Source organism: Pterocles gutturalis, unplaced genomic scaffold (assembly GCF_000699245.1).
Source record: "Pterocles gutturalis isolate BGI_N339 unplaced genomic scaffold, ASM69924v1 scaffold11425, whole genome shotgun sequence".
In the NCBI taxonomy this organism is placed as follows: Eukaryota; Metazoa; Chordata; class Aves; order Pterocliformes; family Pteroclidae; genus Pterocles; species Pterocles gutturalis.
The window spans coordinates 51,386-66,433 of NW_010140913.1; the positions used below are offsets into that span (position 1 = coordinate 51,386).

The 15,048-nt window shown below is 46.9% G+C and overlaps 1 protein-coding gene across 1 annotated transcript in view; it reads left to right on the forward strand.

The window, feature by feature from the left end:
- The window catches only part of SPP2 (secreted phosphoprotein 2, 24kDa), a 5,875-nt gene extending 2,435 nt beyond the window's left edge, over positions 1-3,440 (forward strand). Inside the window, exons 4-6 of the mRNA XM_010083849.1 lie at positions 1,168-1,278; positions 2,926-2,980; positions 3,343-3,440. Of these exons, the coding sequence (XP_010082151.1) occupies positions 1,168-1,278; positions 2,926-2,980; positions 3,343-3,440 (264 nt within the window). The remainder of the gene's footprint in view (positions 1-1,167; positions 1,279-2,925; positions 2,981-3,342) is intronic.
- Positions 3,441-15,048: the final 11,608 nt, after the last annotated feature.

Sequence of the window (15,048 nt, forward strand, 5' to 3'; positions counted from 1 at the left end):
CGATGGAGTGCAGATTCTCACTCTGTGCTAGTGTTTTTCAGATTTTCAACTCTCTTTTCAGCCTGAAATAAACAGGGATCAGGCCCTTGATGTAGCTCTTGCTGCGCTCTGATTCCTAGATGACCAGGTTTGGTGTAAATACATCGTCTTTGAGTCTGGTCTTCTCTGTGCAGTTATTTTTGCCCAAACGTGGCTCCCCTTGCAAGCTTCTGTGTGCTAGGACAACTCTTACAAAGCATGTGGAGCAGCTCTCAAGTCCCTGTGCGCGATGATGCCATACTGTGTGTCAGACTTCCAGAGAGATTATCTCTGCTGCTTTGTGCTGCTCCAAGCTGAGCTCTTCTCGCCTCTTTTTCCTCTGTGAATGCTGCCAAACTTATCTGTCCTTCTTGGGCATAGGCTTTAGGGAAGAGAAGGGATTCTGGAAAGGTGCTGAACAGATGGCGCAAGGGCTTTCCTCATAGCTTATGAGGCACGCTGCTACCTCGGGAGGTAGTTTGCCCTGTGAAGAGGGGGGTAAACATCTCTGTGAGTATCACTACTCTTGAGCTAAGCAGCTTGTGCGTGCGTGTAGATGGGGCAGCATGGAAGTGATGGTTGTTGGTAGGTTTTCTTTAAAGACATAAGGGTTGGTTGCTGCAAAGCAATCACTGTATCCCAAACAGACACCATCCCTTGTCTTTTCTCCCTGGGACACTACAGTATGAAGGTTAGTGTGAGGATCTCTGTTTTCCAAACGGGGGCAGCAGGTTTTGCTGGAGCTTCTGCCAAGTCATAGAGATGGGTTTTTTAAAGGTAGTTCAACTTTAGACCTGGAGCTGCCATCAGCATAGCCCTGCACACCTCTTCTGTTTGTGACTGGTGATGCCAGAGCCACGAAAAGGACTTGGAGATTTTCTTCTGCCTCTATCAGGCTCAAGGCTTCATACAGCTAATATCAGCTGTGGACCATTAACTTGTGTGTAGTCGTATGCTGCTAGAATATATTGGTCTGGCCACAGCCTGCTCCAATAATTTGTTAGGTGTATAGTCTTGCTTGAGATTTTTTCCTTCCGGAATTTGTTTTTAAAATCCCTGTATAGGTTCCTGCCTCCCAGTGAAACTCCGTGAGAGGGTTTGTGCTGTAGCCTTGCTCTAGGAGATTTGCTCAATTTTGATCTGTTACAGCCAACCGCTTTCTGCAGAAGTGTTGTGGAAGTCTCCGGCGAGCTGATCTCAAACGTTATGGTGCAGTGCCATCGTGGCGCATCCAGCTCTGAATCCATGAGCAGCGAGGAGGTAAGGAAGGGGGAAACTGATTTCTGCTGCCTGGGGGGAGTGAAAATTCTGCTCATCCTCTTTTAAGGAGAAGTCAAGTGTACATATGTGAACTGCAACTCCTGTTGCAGTTGGAGGTTTTGATAAAAACTGAATGTGGTTTTGAATCCATCTGTCTCCTGCAATGCTTCCCTTTCCATCAGCTGAGAGGTTTGACCTTGCCTGATGGCTGCCTGGGGAAAGTGGGAATCTCTGTGGCCGTCTGGCACATCCACCAGCTCCGAAGCTCTTTCTTCATTGCCGTACAGAGTGCGTGCCTGGAGAAGGGTGATTGGCACATCTTGCAGCCAGGAACAAATACCGATGGCTCTGGCTCCATTACCAGACCTCAGCTGAGCATGTAATCACAGTATCGGTGAAGAACACTTGCTCTGCTGGGATTTGTGTTCTCCTATTTGATCTTTAAGGTGTGATTGAATGCTGACCTAACCTGTGGACTCCTGCTAGCTCTTTTCAAATCATGCCAGTGTCCATCTTTCCCATGAACTGACACTTGAACCTGGGTGCCTGCACTTAAAGCACAGATCTACAGGGAGTGATGTGCTTGAGGATTATACACAGGGGACAAAGATAGTTTCACAAGCAAGGTGCCAGAGGGTATGGACAGCTTTTATTTTTTTGGAAAGTGCAAGTGACTAAATGAATAACTTGAAGCAAATAGGATTCTGTGTCACCTTCTCCTGGTTTCAATTGCCAAATTAGCTTGTAATTGATTTTTTTTCATTCAGAATCTCTATTCAGAGCTAGCTAGTGAATTGCACCACAGGAAGTCTTGATTTGCAGAGCAGGAAGACCGCATGTGAAGTACTGAAATATGTAACATTGTCTTGGATGCTCAGGCTGTCCTCTGTGGGTTAAGCATAACTCTTGTTTAATAGGGCACTTGGTATAAACACTTACTTTTACAAGCAGACATCTTCCTGCAAGTCGTCTTTAACCATCACTTAAAATTCAGTACTGCTGCCAATATTCCTGTGGGGGAATATATTTCCTGCAATGTTAATAAGAAATAAATGCCAAAGGGAATTATTGCGCATGGAAATGAAAGTATTTCTTTCTGCAGAGGGCTGCAGCAAGTGCACCATAGCTCTTCCTCTAGGGCTGCAGCTCAGCTGAAGGGATCCCAGCCTGGCTCAGGTGGAGATGGTGTGGTGGAGCTGTGGTGGATGGTTTGGGTGTCTCTCCCGTAGTGCTGGTGGCATTTGGGTAGGAGAAGGAATTATGTTTGGCTGGGATCATATTACTGGGATAGAGACCTACAAAAGAAGAGTGTAGAGAGCTTTTAAAAGAGTAATTTGGGATAAATGAGTCAAAGAACTGTCCTGTGCGACTGCAACAGCCTAACTCTGCTCTCCTGGCTGTATCTCCCTCCAGGAAGGTCAGGTAAGGTATGAAGTGCTGGAGATGTTGACCTGAGAGCCTACCTGCAACTGCAGACTCCCTTAGCAGCATTGCTGCTTTGTGACAGTATCGGCAGTAATCGTGTTTTCAGATAAATTAATAATGAAGTGTGGAATTACTTTAGTGGTCATGTATTACCAGAGGAAGTGAAGGAGAGGTGGGCTTCTTGGCAGATGAGCTTTTTAAAGAGATGTCTTTAATTTACAGATGATGTATATGCCGATAACGAACCCCAACAGGCGAGGCAGCAGTCGCAGGGAAGGTAAGCCATTTCTGCCGTGCTGGACTGTCCTTATGGATCGTCTGCAAGGACCATCCCAAGGCCATCTGTCTGAGGGAAAAGAAAATATGGAAGACCAAGAGTTTGCTCAGGTCCTGGCCAGCTGCTTTTCCCTTTGCAGAGGGGCATCTCATTGAGGAATTGGTGAGAGCATTAGGCTGTAGGGCAGTTCTGGGATTTGTATGTTCTGTGTACAATCTCTTCTGGATTGCCAGATTTGTGCTCTCATAACCAGCACCTGCGTGTATCCTTTAGGTTGTCTTGATGTTGTGCACAATGCTGAATGAATGTGTGTTTGAAATATATAACACTCAGGTATGTCTCCATGTTCTGTTTTTTAAAAGATGTGTTTGCTCCTGAAGCCTTCCCTTCAAGAGGAAGAGGCGGCAGCCGTGGAGACCGGCACCAACCCAGCTATTTCAGCTCTGACAAGATTGAGTAACATGGTTCGGGTGAGTACAGTTCAAAGTGTAGCTCTTACACAACCTAGGTCTGCAGGTTTTGTGGCAGGGTGGGAAAGTGACTGCTCAGGATAAAGGATCTCGTTGGGAACATGGTTTTTGGCTGCGAGCATACTAAAAGCCATTTGCCTCTAGGCATTTGTAGGACTTGTTTCTGGGGAAATGCGGTGGCACAAAGGGCACTGTCAGCTCCCTTGACAAACACTGATGGGGTGGCAATCTCTGCTGCCTGCAAAGGGCTCACGGAACTCTGACCAGCTGTCAAGGCAGCAGCAGAAGTTTTTCATCTTCACTCCTAGGAAGACATCCTAAATACAGAGCTCATGGCTTTCACTTGCTCTCGAGCAGTCCATCCCAAGTACTCATGCAAACACCAACGTCCTGGTGTGTGAGAAAATCAACCTGCTGGCCTGAGTTTAGCATAGCGCTTAAGCCTTGAGCTACAGCTCTGCTTCTTTGCCTTCATCTCTCTTGGCTGGCAGACATGTTCTGTAGATACTTTGGACTTTATCCAGACTGGTTGCCCTCAGCAAGGGTGTATCGCTTGGCTGTAGGATCTGGAACATGTCCTGGCTGTAGGATACGAGTTGTTTGTTGCCCCAGTCCTTCAGCAAGTCACCCGCCATCTCTGTGCTGGTGCTTTCCTCCCACACATGGCTGCTTGTGTCTATTTATATTGCAAAATCTTGGAGGAATGGCAGTGTCTTTGTGCCAAATTTAATGGAACAGGGCACCGAGACTGCAGGGTTCAGCACACAAAAAATGAACGTGGTTGGAAGGTACCTGGGAGAGCCGAGATGCCGTTTGGCCAGGGCAAGCGTTTGTTGCGAGAAGGCGTGAAGGAGATGTTTGGAGCCCAGTTAATGGAAAGGATAATGAAAGGCACTCATGATTGATGGGAGCTGTTGAGGCCTATCCTGCACAAACCACCTTTGCTGACCTGCTGCTGAGGCTCCATGTGGGAACAGCTCTAATTGCCGCTGAGATTTTACCTGCCATCATAGCAGCTCGTCTAAAGGGAAGTGGTTTTGAGAGAGTTGCGGCAACACAGAGCAGAGATCATTCTTTGGCACACTAAACAGCTCTAAAGTAGTTGGGAAAGGAAGAGGAAATTGCTTAGCACTATGTCTTCATGATTAAAAAGGTTTCGTGTGCTGGCTTGGGTGCGTATCATTAGCAGGTCTCTGTCCCTGCGGAGAGTGCCAGAACGGAGTGCTCCGTGTGCGCGGAGCTGAATTCAGCCTGCTGCACTGGAAACAAGACAGTTTTAGATGTAATTTAGCATCTATGACTCACCAACAGCTAACACATGTTACTCATAAGCATATCTGTGGTAAACCTGTATGTGCTGAAGGAGACGTAACCCCTGCTCTCCTAGGAACTAGATATGAAAGGAAAACCCAGTCATTCTGCTGGGTCAGGGCTGGCTTTGTAAAAATTATTTAATGACATCCATATGCTATTTTGGTTTATCCATGAGCTAGTAAAGGTGATATGCTGTTTTCATCATTGCCTTTTCTCTTGCAGGAATCGCTAACTTTTCTAAATAGCTTTGAACTTCCTTGAGCACATTGCAGTGGCGTTCTGGTGTGCGCTCTGTGTCCTTCTGGGTCGCTTTAATCCAAGGAGATCTTGTGGGAGAGCAGCATAAGGTTCATTTTTTGTTCCAGAGAGCAGAGGGATAATTTTTGTAAATGCCTGATCATGGTTGGCTTTTGAGAACCAAACGGTTGCAGTCTGGCTGGGTAAATATGGGTTGAAACTTCTTCGATCCATCTTCTAGAAAAGTTGTGGGGAAGGAGAGGTCTGTGCTGGAAATGGGCAGACATCCTTTTCTTTGCATCTAGAAAATGTCAGCTATCTTCATTTAATCCTTTGGTTCCCAAGAGGAGCTATCCCCATTAAGCAGTAATCACAAATATTTTGTGTTCCTGGATCTGATGTCTAATAAATCTCTAAACCAGAAGCAAGCTGTAAAATCTTCTTGAAAGTTTGAAACAAATGGGGAGAAATTTATGGTTCTTTAAATCTTGTGCAGTTGGAGTTTTAATGCTCCCTGCTTGCTCTTGAGGAGGATGGGTTGCAAGCGTCAGTTGTGGAGCTGTGTTTCATACCGGTGTCCTGGGATTTGGCCATCTCAGAGACACATGCATCAGGAGATTAAGGGAGATTTTTTTTCAGAACTCCTCATTTCTCTTGCTTTTATTCATTTGCCTTATTATTAGCTGCAAAGCCTGGAGAGAAGTCTTCTCAATTTCACTTGTATCCAGAATTAGAAGGTTTAATCCATGGCTTTATTTTGGAGCCACATGTATCCCAATTATTTCATGTGTTTGAGGACAGGGAAAGTTATTGGTTTTTTTTGGTTTTTTTTTTTTCTCCTGTGTTTTGGCACCTTTTTGTGATCATGGCTGGCATTATTACAAGCCATACAGTGATGGCAGTGTTTGGTGGGGCGTGGGAAATACGTGCTGTGTTTTGAGATGGCAGTAGCTCATCTGGCATAGTTTAGCTGAGAATATTTTGGGGGGAGGCTGGGGAAACAGCAACTTAATCATAGAAGACTTTAATCTCTTACTCAACCTGTTGTTGATAGGCAAAGCTAGACAAGTTCAGGTAAGAAATGAAATGTAATTTTATTTTTTTTACGCAACAGTATGGGTAACTGACTGCTGCAAAAATTACTAAGGCAAGTGGCCAAAAGAGTTTTTCATGGTGAATTTTACATTTTCTGAATGAGGTGGTCTTATCTTTTTGGCTACAGGAATTATTTCAGGGGAATCCTGGGCCTGAGTCTATGTAAGAAGCTAGGCTAAATGATTTCGCTGGTGCTTTCTGTCTGTTTTTATTTATTAGAACAAGCTAAATATTCAAGAGGAAAAAAAATCAGTGCAATTGTTATATAAAGAACAACTCTTTCAAGTCTGCAGCCTTCAGATCCACCCATCTGCTGATGCCTGCAGGAGTTAGCAAACTGCGTATGGAAGAACCGCATCAATGATTAATGAGCTTACTCTGGTGACAAGACCTAATCAGATTTTCTAGATTTATTTCCTAGTGCATCTCCGGAACTGAGGAGATTGTAAAATTCACATGTCATGCTGTGGACCACTCTAGGCATGTAGGCGAGCGACAGCAGGAGAGCCAGCTGCTGCCCACCAGCTGATCACCGGTTAACAACCTCAGCCTGCAACAAGCATTCGGGTCATGAGTTAGCTTGGCCTGCCTGGTCCCTGCCGAGCTCCTTGGAGCTGTGTGGCTTGTCACAGCGTCGCCAAAGGGCATGTCGGTGATGCAGGCAATCCCCTGTTGAAACTCTTGGGGAGGAGGGACTCCTGCCCTGGAAGGATGCTGTTGAGCACACGTGCAATATGAAAGGCACTTTGAGTGAGTGTGCACAGGTATGTAGGATTGTGGGTTCCACCCTGGATCCCTGAAAGCAAAAGAAAAGGGCCCCAATATTCTGCTCTTCCTAAATCAGCTGCCTAAGGCAGTCGTCTCTTGTGTGGGGTGGAGTCTAACCTACGACTTACATCTGGATTCTCCACAGCAATGCTTCATTTCCTTGAACGGGAAAATGAAGAAGAAAATTCCTGCCTTTGCTTGCAATATACATGCAGATTGTGAATGCTGATTTTTCTCTTACTGTCATTAATCACACAAGGAAAGTGGTTTTTAACAGATGATTAAATTAATTCTGCCTCAAGCCAAGGGGCTGTGATTTCCTCTTCGAGTTTTCTACATTTTCTTAAAATGCCTCTGTGGCTGAGTTCTCGCTTGGCACAGCTGCCTGCTGGCAGGACTGCGGTGATGGCAGTTGTTACGTGCTGATCAGCAGCCTTGCAGAAGCAGAAGTGGATAGCCTGGCATCCTTGAATATCAGGGTGTTGGGCTTTTTCAGCAGAAGAATAACTGGCAACATCGGGCCTCTTCTGCTCATACCCAGGAAATCCCGGATCCAGCCTTCAGAGTGAAATGGATGCTTGCTTGTCTGTCTGCTAGAAAAATAATAATGGAGCAGGGTGCATAACCCTCCTGGGGCATGGAAAGAAGAGCTGGGATCCCCAGTGTCCTCATTAAGAAGCTGCTTGGTTTTAGTTCCAGTTTTGTCTTCTTATGGCTTCATATATTCTGTCTTTTTCCCTCTCCATTTACCCACTCCGCTTTCTCCAGTTCTCGAAAAGCGGCTTATTTCTCTCTAGGGGGAAAAAAAAAAAAAAGTGAAGCATCAGAGGGAAGGAAAATCCCTGCAGAATGGGATCCGTTGCATAGTGCATGAGCTCCGTATCGGATCAGCTTTGAGAGGGAGAGCTGGAGCAATTTATCACTTAGGCAACACGGAGGAAATGACAGGCTGCCACTCTATTCTGTTATATTCCTCTCGCCTTGAAGTCTGTCTGTGATAGCCGAGTCCTTGGTGTCACCTGGCATCTGTGATGTGCTGCAGCAGAGCAGACAGCGTGCTTCCGTCTGCTCAGAGGGGAAGGACTGAAACAGAAGCGGACCCAGGCAGGACCTTTCCTGATGCTCGGGTCGGATCAGAGTGCAGGGATGAAGCAGAGGTGTTGCAGCAGAGAGGAAAATCGCTGTGACAACCTCGATTTTTGACTTGCCCTTTGTCCACCTCTTCTAGCTCTGTTTTGAAGGATTAGACCCATTGCTGCCCTGAGGAAATTGTTCCTGCTTCTGGAGGACACAGAGCTGGGATGATTCCTTAGCCGTCACTATGTCTTGATTTTGATTGCAAGCCCCTGAATTTAAGTGCTGGAGACTTCAGCCAGGAACAGGGCTTCAGCAGAGGAACAGAAAGGGCTCTCGGCTGGCTCCCAGCCCACTGCTCCATGTTGCATTTTGCAAGCACTAGAAATGAGCTTATCAGAGACTCGTGCAGGCTGGGGGGGACCTCTGGAAGCCCAACTCTGCTTAGAGTAGGGCCAGGTTCAGGAGGCTCTGCAGCCGAGGTTTGCATATCCCAGGCTATAGATCTCTCATCCTCTCTGGGCTCCAGGTTCGGTGTTGGAGCACTCTTGGGGGAAGATTTTTCCTTCAACTGAGCTGGCATTTCCCATGTTCCCACTTGTTCCTGTTTCTCTTGTCACTTGGTCCCCAGGAATGCGGCTGGTCCTGGTTCTCTGGCCCACATCCCCCATCTCCAGGGCTGGGCAGGACCCCGGTGCTCCTGGACAAGCTGCTCCCAGGTGGTTGCTGGATCTAACACTGCCCCATGTGTGGACACGTCTTTCTGGCACAAATCTATCCCTGAAGTTTTATTAACAAAATTGTTGTACAGAACAATTTCAGGTTGCCATGGTGACAAACTTGCTGAAGATACAGTGGAGGCTACAGACTGCTGTAGAAGCAGTCACATGTTCCCTTAGAAAAACATATTTCAAATTTCTTCTGCATATTGTAGCTCTGAATTCAGGTCCATTTCTCAGAAGACCATACATCAACTTATAGCCTTGGCCCTCTGCTTTTGAGACTTTAAAATATGCATTAATTTGTGTCCCATGTGACTTATTTCACTGTTGTTAATTTTTCTAGCACTCTGGTTCTCTTTTCTTTTTACACTAATTAGCAATTTACGTGACATTTGTGCGCATGTAAAGTGTTTCGCACATGCAGATTTCTTTTTACAGATTCCTCATGGTGTGATTCTGATCCTAAACAAATTAATAAGTAACTCAGTGAAGCTGAACACATTTTTTTTTTTTCCTGAGGCCATGGATGTTTGGTTAGTTCTGTGAAGTATGACACAAATTTTAAGCTATGACGTTTCTTCCCCCCTCCCTTTTTTTTTAAAGTAGATTGGAGAATGAGAAGAATCAAGATTCAAAGATCCATCACGGGAAGAAAGAACCTGATGCCATTTCCTTTCCCTTTTTTGTGAAAAACTATTCGGTAATGAAGTGACAGTCTTTCCCTAAGTTCGTGTCCTGCTGTTATGTCAAATGGCCATTGGATAAGATGCTCAATGTGTGCGCTTGTCGGTCGATAGCCACTTTCTGATGTGTCAGAGCTCACTGGGAGGACATTTCAGACACCCAGCCTGTGTCCAGTATGCGTTGTACCATCTCATGATGACACCATTAAAGGATCGTTGTTCCATCTGGTTGTTCTGCAGTTGCTCTCTGGTTGCTTGTAATTTTCTGTGAAGCTTGTAGCTAATTATTGATTCATTCAAACTAATAAAGGCACTTAATTCCTTTTTCTCTGGGGTGCAACAGCTGTGGATAAGGTGTCTTGCTGCAAATCCAAAGGCTTGAGTTTTAGCCCACCAGCAATCTGGCTTTAATGGGTACTTGAGCACTCCGGTGGGAAGCTGAGGGAAGATGATGAATCTTTTAAAACATGGACATGGTAAAGCCATCTTCTTTAGGAAAAAGTATCAGCTGGGTTTTTAAGATGTGCTTCCATCCCTGTTTGCTCCCACCACACCGTGCTTGGTTTGCAGCTTCACTGCTGTGCTCCCCAATGTTCAACTCTTCTTCTCAGTAAGTGGTGGTCATGGGAGCTGCAGAATTGATTGTTGGCTCTTTTCCACTTATGCAACTGTCCCTCCTTTCAAAATGAACTAATTTTTCTCTCTGCAGCAACTCTCCCATCCAGTGTGACTCCATTAGTTTTCCCTACTGATTGCAGCACGGTAGCCTGGTTTGCGGGGATTTCTCTCTCCAAAGCATGGCACCATGGAGTCAGAGCCCTCAAGGATCGCCCGTGGCAGCAGCAGGGAGCAGGAGGAGGTGGAAGGTGCTGATAAGGTGTAGAGCAGAGGTCCAGCAGAGGAAGGGCTGTTTTCCTCTCTCATGGTGGTTGTGCTTTGCCGTGTCAACAGGACTGGGAACATCACCCCTTCCTTCATCATGAGTGCACAGCTCCAGAGTCCTCGCGTCATCTGTTTCTCTGCTGCAGTCGAGTAATTTTTGCCCAGCACCTTCTTCTTAACAGGGGTGACTTCACCCCTCTGTGCCTATTTCAGGTAGAACCTGTGACTCGTCATTTAAAAGCTGGTGGAAAGAATCAGCTTAGCTGCTTTCTGAAACTCCTGAGCTCCAGTGATCGTGGCCTTGGTCTTCTCGTGCTGGCATGTATGTCTTCCTGTCCGAGGCAAAGGCATGGGTGAGCAGAAGAACCTGCTGGGCTCTTCCTCTACGACCTGACTTTGTCTCCTGGAAGGGATGAAGTGGATTGAGCCTGTGCCTCAGCAGAATAGGGGGGAAGCATGTCCTAGTAGCTAAGTCCTGTCGTAGCTCCGTAAGCCAGGGAAAAGAAACAGAAGAGACTACTGAGTGTGATAGTGGGTCTTTCATGACCTGGAGTAGAAAACTTGTCTTTGAGCTAGAGCCTGGCTAGCTGGTGCTGGAGTGATGAGCAGAGCCTGGCCCTTGCTCTTCCAGGTGCGGTGCGTTAGGGGAAATAACTGTCTGTAAGCAAACAGGAGTGGAGCATCACTTCCCTTCAGGAAGTTGCTTTTGGCATCATTTGTTTACTTTATCTGCCCTCTGCGGACAGAAGTTCAGGGGCAGGGCTGTGTCCCTGCAGTGGTTTCCATCACTCATGGGATGCGCTGCCATCTGGGTTACACACCGCTGTTGTCTGAGATAAAAAATCTTACTGCTGTTCAAGAATGAAAACTGGGGCTGGCGCTGACTTCCAGCTGTGACCTTTGTGTAGAAAAGGTCTGCTGGTCTCTTTGTGTTGCTAACATAGGTGTCCTAGGAGCAAAAACTCCTCCGAAGGCAGGACCTTGCAGTCACATCCCTTGGGAAGGAGGGCGGGAGCTTGTCTGCAGGGAAGCACCATTGCAGCAGATGCACAGGTTCCAACATCTCCTTTTGATAGATGCAATAAAAGCAATGAAAGGCCAGCCCTCTCCCGTGTCCATGAGACACCTATATGCTCATCATATGTGCACTTCCCCACAAAAAGGCAGAGAAAACACTTTTAAAATTTTTTTCCACCCGCAAAATGGGTTACAGGTACTTTCAGCTCCTTGCTACACTTATGCAAATACCTTCACACCTAGAAGCTGACATGGCATCTGCTGTGCAGATGTTTATCTGGCACTAGGGAGTCATATTTTCTCTGTCTGCATTACTCAAGTCTTCTGTGGTCTCAAATTGCTGACTCAAGCACTTGTTGCTCCAGCATACCAGTGATAGTTGCTACGGATGTTCCCTTCCAACTCCCATGGCTGAGAGTTTGGTCTGAAACACCACTACTGCATCCAAGAGCAAATCTCTCCTTGCTGTGAGAAGCCTGGAATCACAGCGGGCTCCTGGTTCTGTAGCCAGCCACGTCCTCACCCATGTGGACTTCCAGCCTCCAAGCACACTGGTGACTCCAAAACTGCCTCTTGAGGGAGCAAGCTCCAATAGAGAACCTGTCATTAAACCCTGTTTGTGCTCCCACAACAAAAAATATTTTGCCTTGTTGTCCGTTTGCATGCTGTGTTCTCCATGGCCACCCTCCCCAAGCTATGGTTACAGTCGCTTTGCCAAGTGAGACCTAGGGGTTTGTTAGGTGGACCTTGTAAGACCACTACTGGTTTTGTTATTGGGCTTTCCTTGGAGAATGAAGATTCATGCAGCAGTGGGGACAGGGAGGGAGCTTTCCCTGTATTGCTTAGAGATCCTACTTGCCCTGGAAGGAAGGTGCAGAGTAGAAATTTTTCTCATGTAGACTTTGAGGTTGTTCAGAAACTCTGAGACAGCAAAAAAATAGAGGTGTGTCTGAAGGGAGGCAGCAAAACCATGGGGTGTTAGACTGGGGCTTGCTCCGTGCAGGGACTTTATGGCAGTTGGTTTGAGCCTGGCCTCAGCAGAAGGTAAAAATGTGATCACCCTTCCACTGCAGGGCATCTGCAGTAGGGATAGGATGAGGAAAGAAGTGAGGACTTATATTGGTTTGGACTCGTGCAATAATTTGGGGGATGAGTAGCAGCAAGCGTGGGTGAGTGCCACAGCTGAGGCAGCATCAGGAGCTCTGTCCCTGCACACAGTGAGCGTGTCCTGCGCACACCTCCAGCACCTTCACGCGTCCTGGGGGAGAGAGGGAAACTGCTGACTCTTTACACTCTGTGAAAAGGCAGCAAAACCTGCATTCACGGCAGAATCAGTCCTTTTCTATGCATTTTCTCTTTTTTTTTCTGTACACCCCAACACTTTTTGTGCTGATGGTGTCTGAGCAGGTATTCCCATGGCGTGGTATTGATGGAGGACGACACCATAGAGAGGTGCTGCAGAAAAACTGGGCTCAGTTCCCTCCTTGCCTTTCAGTAAGCACTTGGGGAAGCATAGTGCTATGTGGGCTGCAGGGTGCCACAGCATTTCATTTCCCAGACCCTCTCTTTGCCATCATGCCATAGATGCTCAGTCATCATTTCCTACACATAGTGCTTGATGCTGGTGTGGTTTCTACCACCGACGGATGTGTGTTGGTAGCCCTGGAGCAATTCTGTTTATCACAGAGGCTAGCTGGGAATGGGGAAAGCTATGTGAAACTAGTCTAAGAAAATTCTTAAAAGGCAGATATCATCTCCAGTAAAAGCTGGATGGAGCCTAGCCCATGTTAGGAAGAAGGTTATTGCTCATCTTGCAGGAATGTGGAGATTTCCTGGCACACGCAGTGTTGTCAGCAACCTAATCTCAGGTGGGTGACAAACTGGGCTGACCCCTGGATGATCTCTCTCAAATGAAGGAGAGGCTTTCATTGCCAAGCCTGTATATTGATTTCAGAGCAGGGAGATGCTGGGCTCAGGACCTAAGCATTTTCCAGCCTTGACTCTACTGTAGAATGTGCAGTTTTTGGTATGGCTGTAAGTGCAAGGTCAACAGAGAGGCTTGGGAGGGTTTTAAGGAGACCTAGCTGTGCTAAGGATGGAGACCATCCTTCGTGGCAGAATAGGTCAGTAGTAATGCCGAGCATCAGTGTCACTGGTGGTGAGCGTGGCAGGCCACTTCTGTTCCTGCTTCCCGCTGGTGGTGGTGCCCACTAGGTGTCAGAATTGAACAAATGCAAGGCTGGCACGGGGAAAAGGGGATCCCACTTTTCAAATTATTCTGTTGTTTTTTTTTTTTCCTTCTGATTTCTGATGTGCTATATGATAAAATGACCTCAGGAGAAGGAGGATCTGTTTGTTTAGATGGTGAAGAGAACAGGAGAGGAGGAGGAGGAGGAGGAGGAGGAGAAATGACGGAGACAAAAAAACTCCCAGCCGGGTTAGGGTGCTTGGGAGCCTAGAGCTTAAATTCTGCTCCAGGCACAAAGACGGTTTTGCTTTTTACTCCTAGGAATAGTAGAGTTTTCTCTCTCCTGTGTGACAAACTTATCCTTTTTGATAAAATGGCTTTTATTTAAATTTCCTAGCCATCTGTTGCCTTGGACTACAGGCTATAAGGTGCCTTCAGTAAGAGGACAGCTAGAGAAATGCTGGTTGCAAGGAGGGTTTAATTTTATAGTTGAAGTTTTCCCCTCACCCCTGCTCCCAGGTCCCACCTCTCCTCTTATTCAAGAGCTTAGCTCATTCACTGCAGCTGGTTAACGTCTGCAAGGGCATCATCATGGCCCTAAAGCCTGGGTGTACTAATTAATGCTTGCACAACCAGGAGGAAATTTGCTATTGTCTGACACTTCATATCTGCTGCTGTGTTTTCTCCTTTCAGACCTTCAGCTGGCTTTAAAATCCTCTTTTTTTTTCCCCCTCTTCCCAGGACAAATCATTGCCTCCGTCTCACGGTGCAGTGAAACTCTGCAGGAAACAGAGCACCAGCGGGTCACTGGAACCTCAGACTTGTTTTCCTGAAGGAGCATCTGCCCGTGTTGCTGGTGGGGTTTGGCAGTTCAGTGGTCAGAGCTGCCATGGGATGTCCCTGGAAGGTCTCCCAGCTGATCTTGGTCAAGGTGACGTGTTCTTGTAGTTTTCTTCCCGCGGCATTGGCGGGGAAGGCTCGTTCTCCTTTATGATGTTCTTACATGTCCTGCTGGCTGATGGGCTTGGTCAGGGTGGCTCCAAACATCTCTCTGGCAAGGCAGCACTGTGGTGATGCTTCTCCTGGCCTGAGCTGGTTCTTCTCACCCCAGAATGCAATATTCCTTTCCCACCTACTTTGGATTTTCAGCATACTGTGCATAGGCACGTGCCTCTCCTCATTTTTCAAATACTGTTTGGTTTTGGTTTTTTTTGTTTCAGGCTGCTCCTGAAGCTATATCCATCTGTCCGTATCCATTGTCAAAGTGTGTGTCGCTTGTTGCAAAGACCAGCAGCGGATTTCCCCTACAGTTTCCATCTAGGTAACATCAGCTAGCTGATAGCACACTTGCAATCCTCCACGCGCTGAAGGCTTCTGCCACGGGGATGATGTGCCTGTGGGCATCGCTTGCTCTCTGCGACAAGCGGGGAGGCTGTGCTAGAAAACCAGTGTTAGACCAGTTCCAGAAAGGGAAGCTTCAAACATGGGTCTTACATCTTTGAAGGAAGCCAGGCTCCTGGAAATGGTCTAGATGTTCCTTGCAGGTTACGTCACGGGGAGGTTCAGCTGGAAGAGACAGAGCCCAAGAAGGAAACTGGGATTTCTTGTTGGCCTGCGG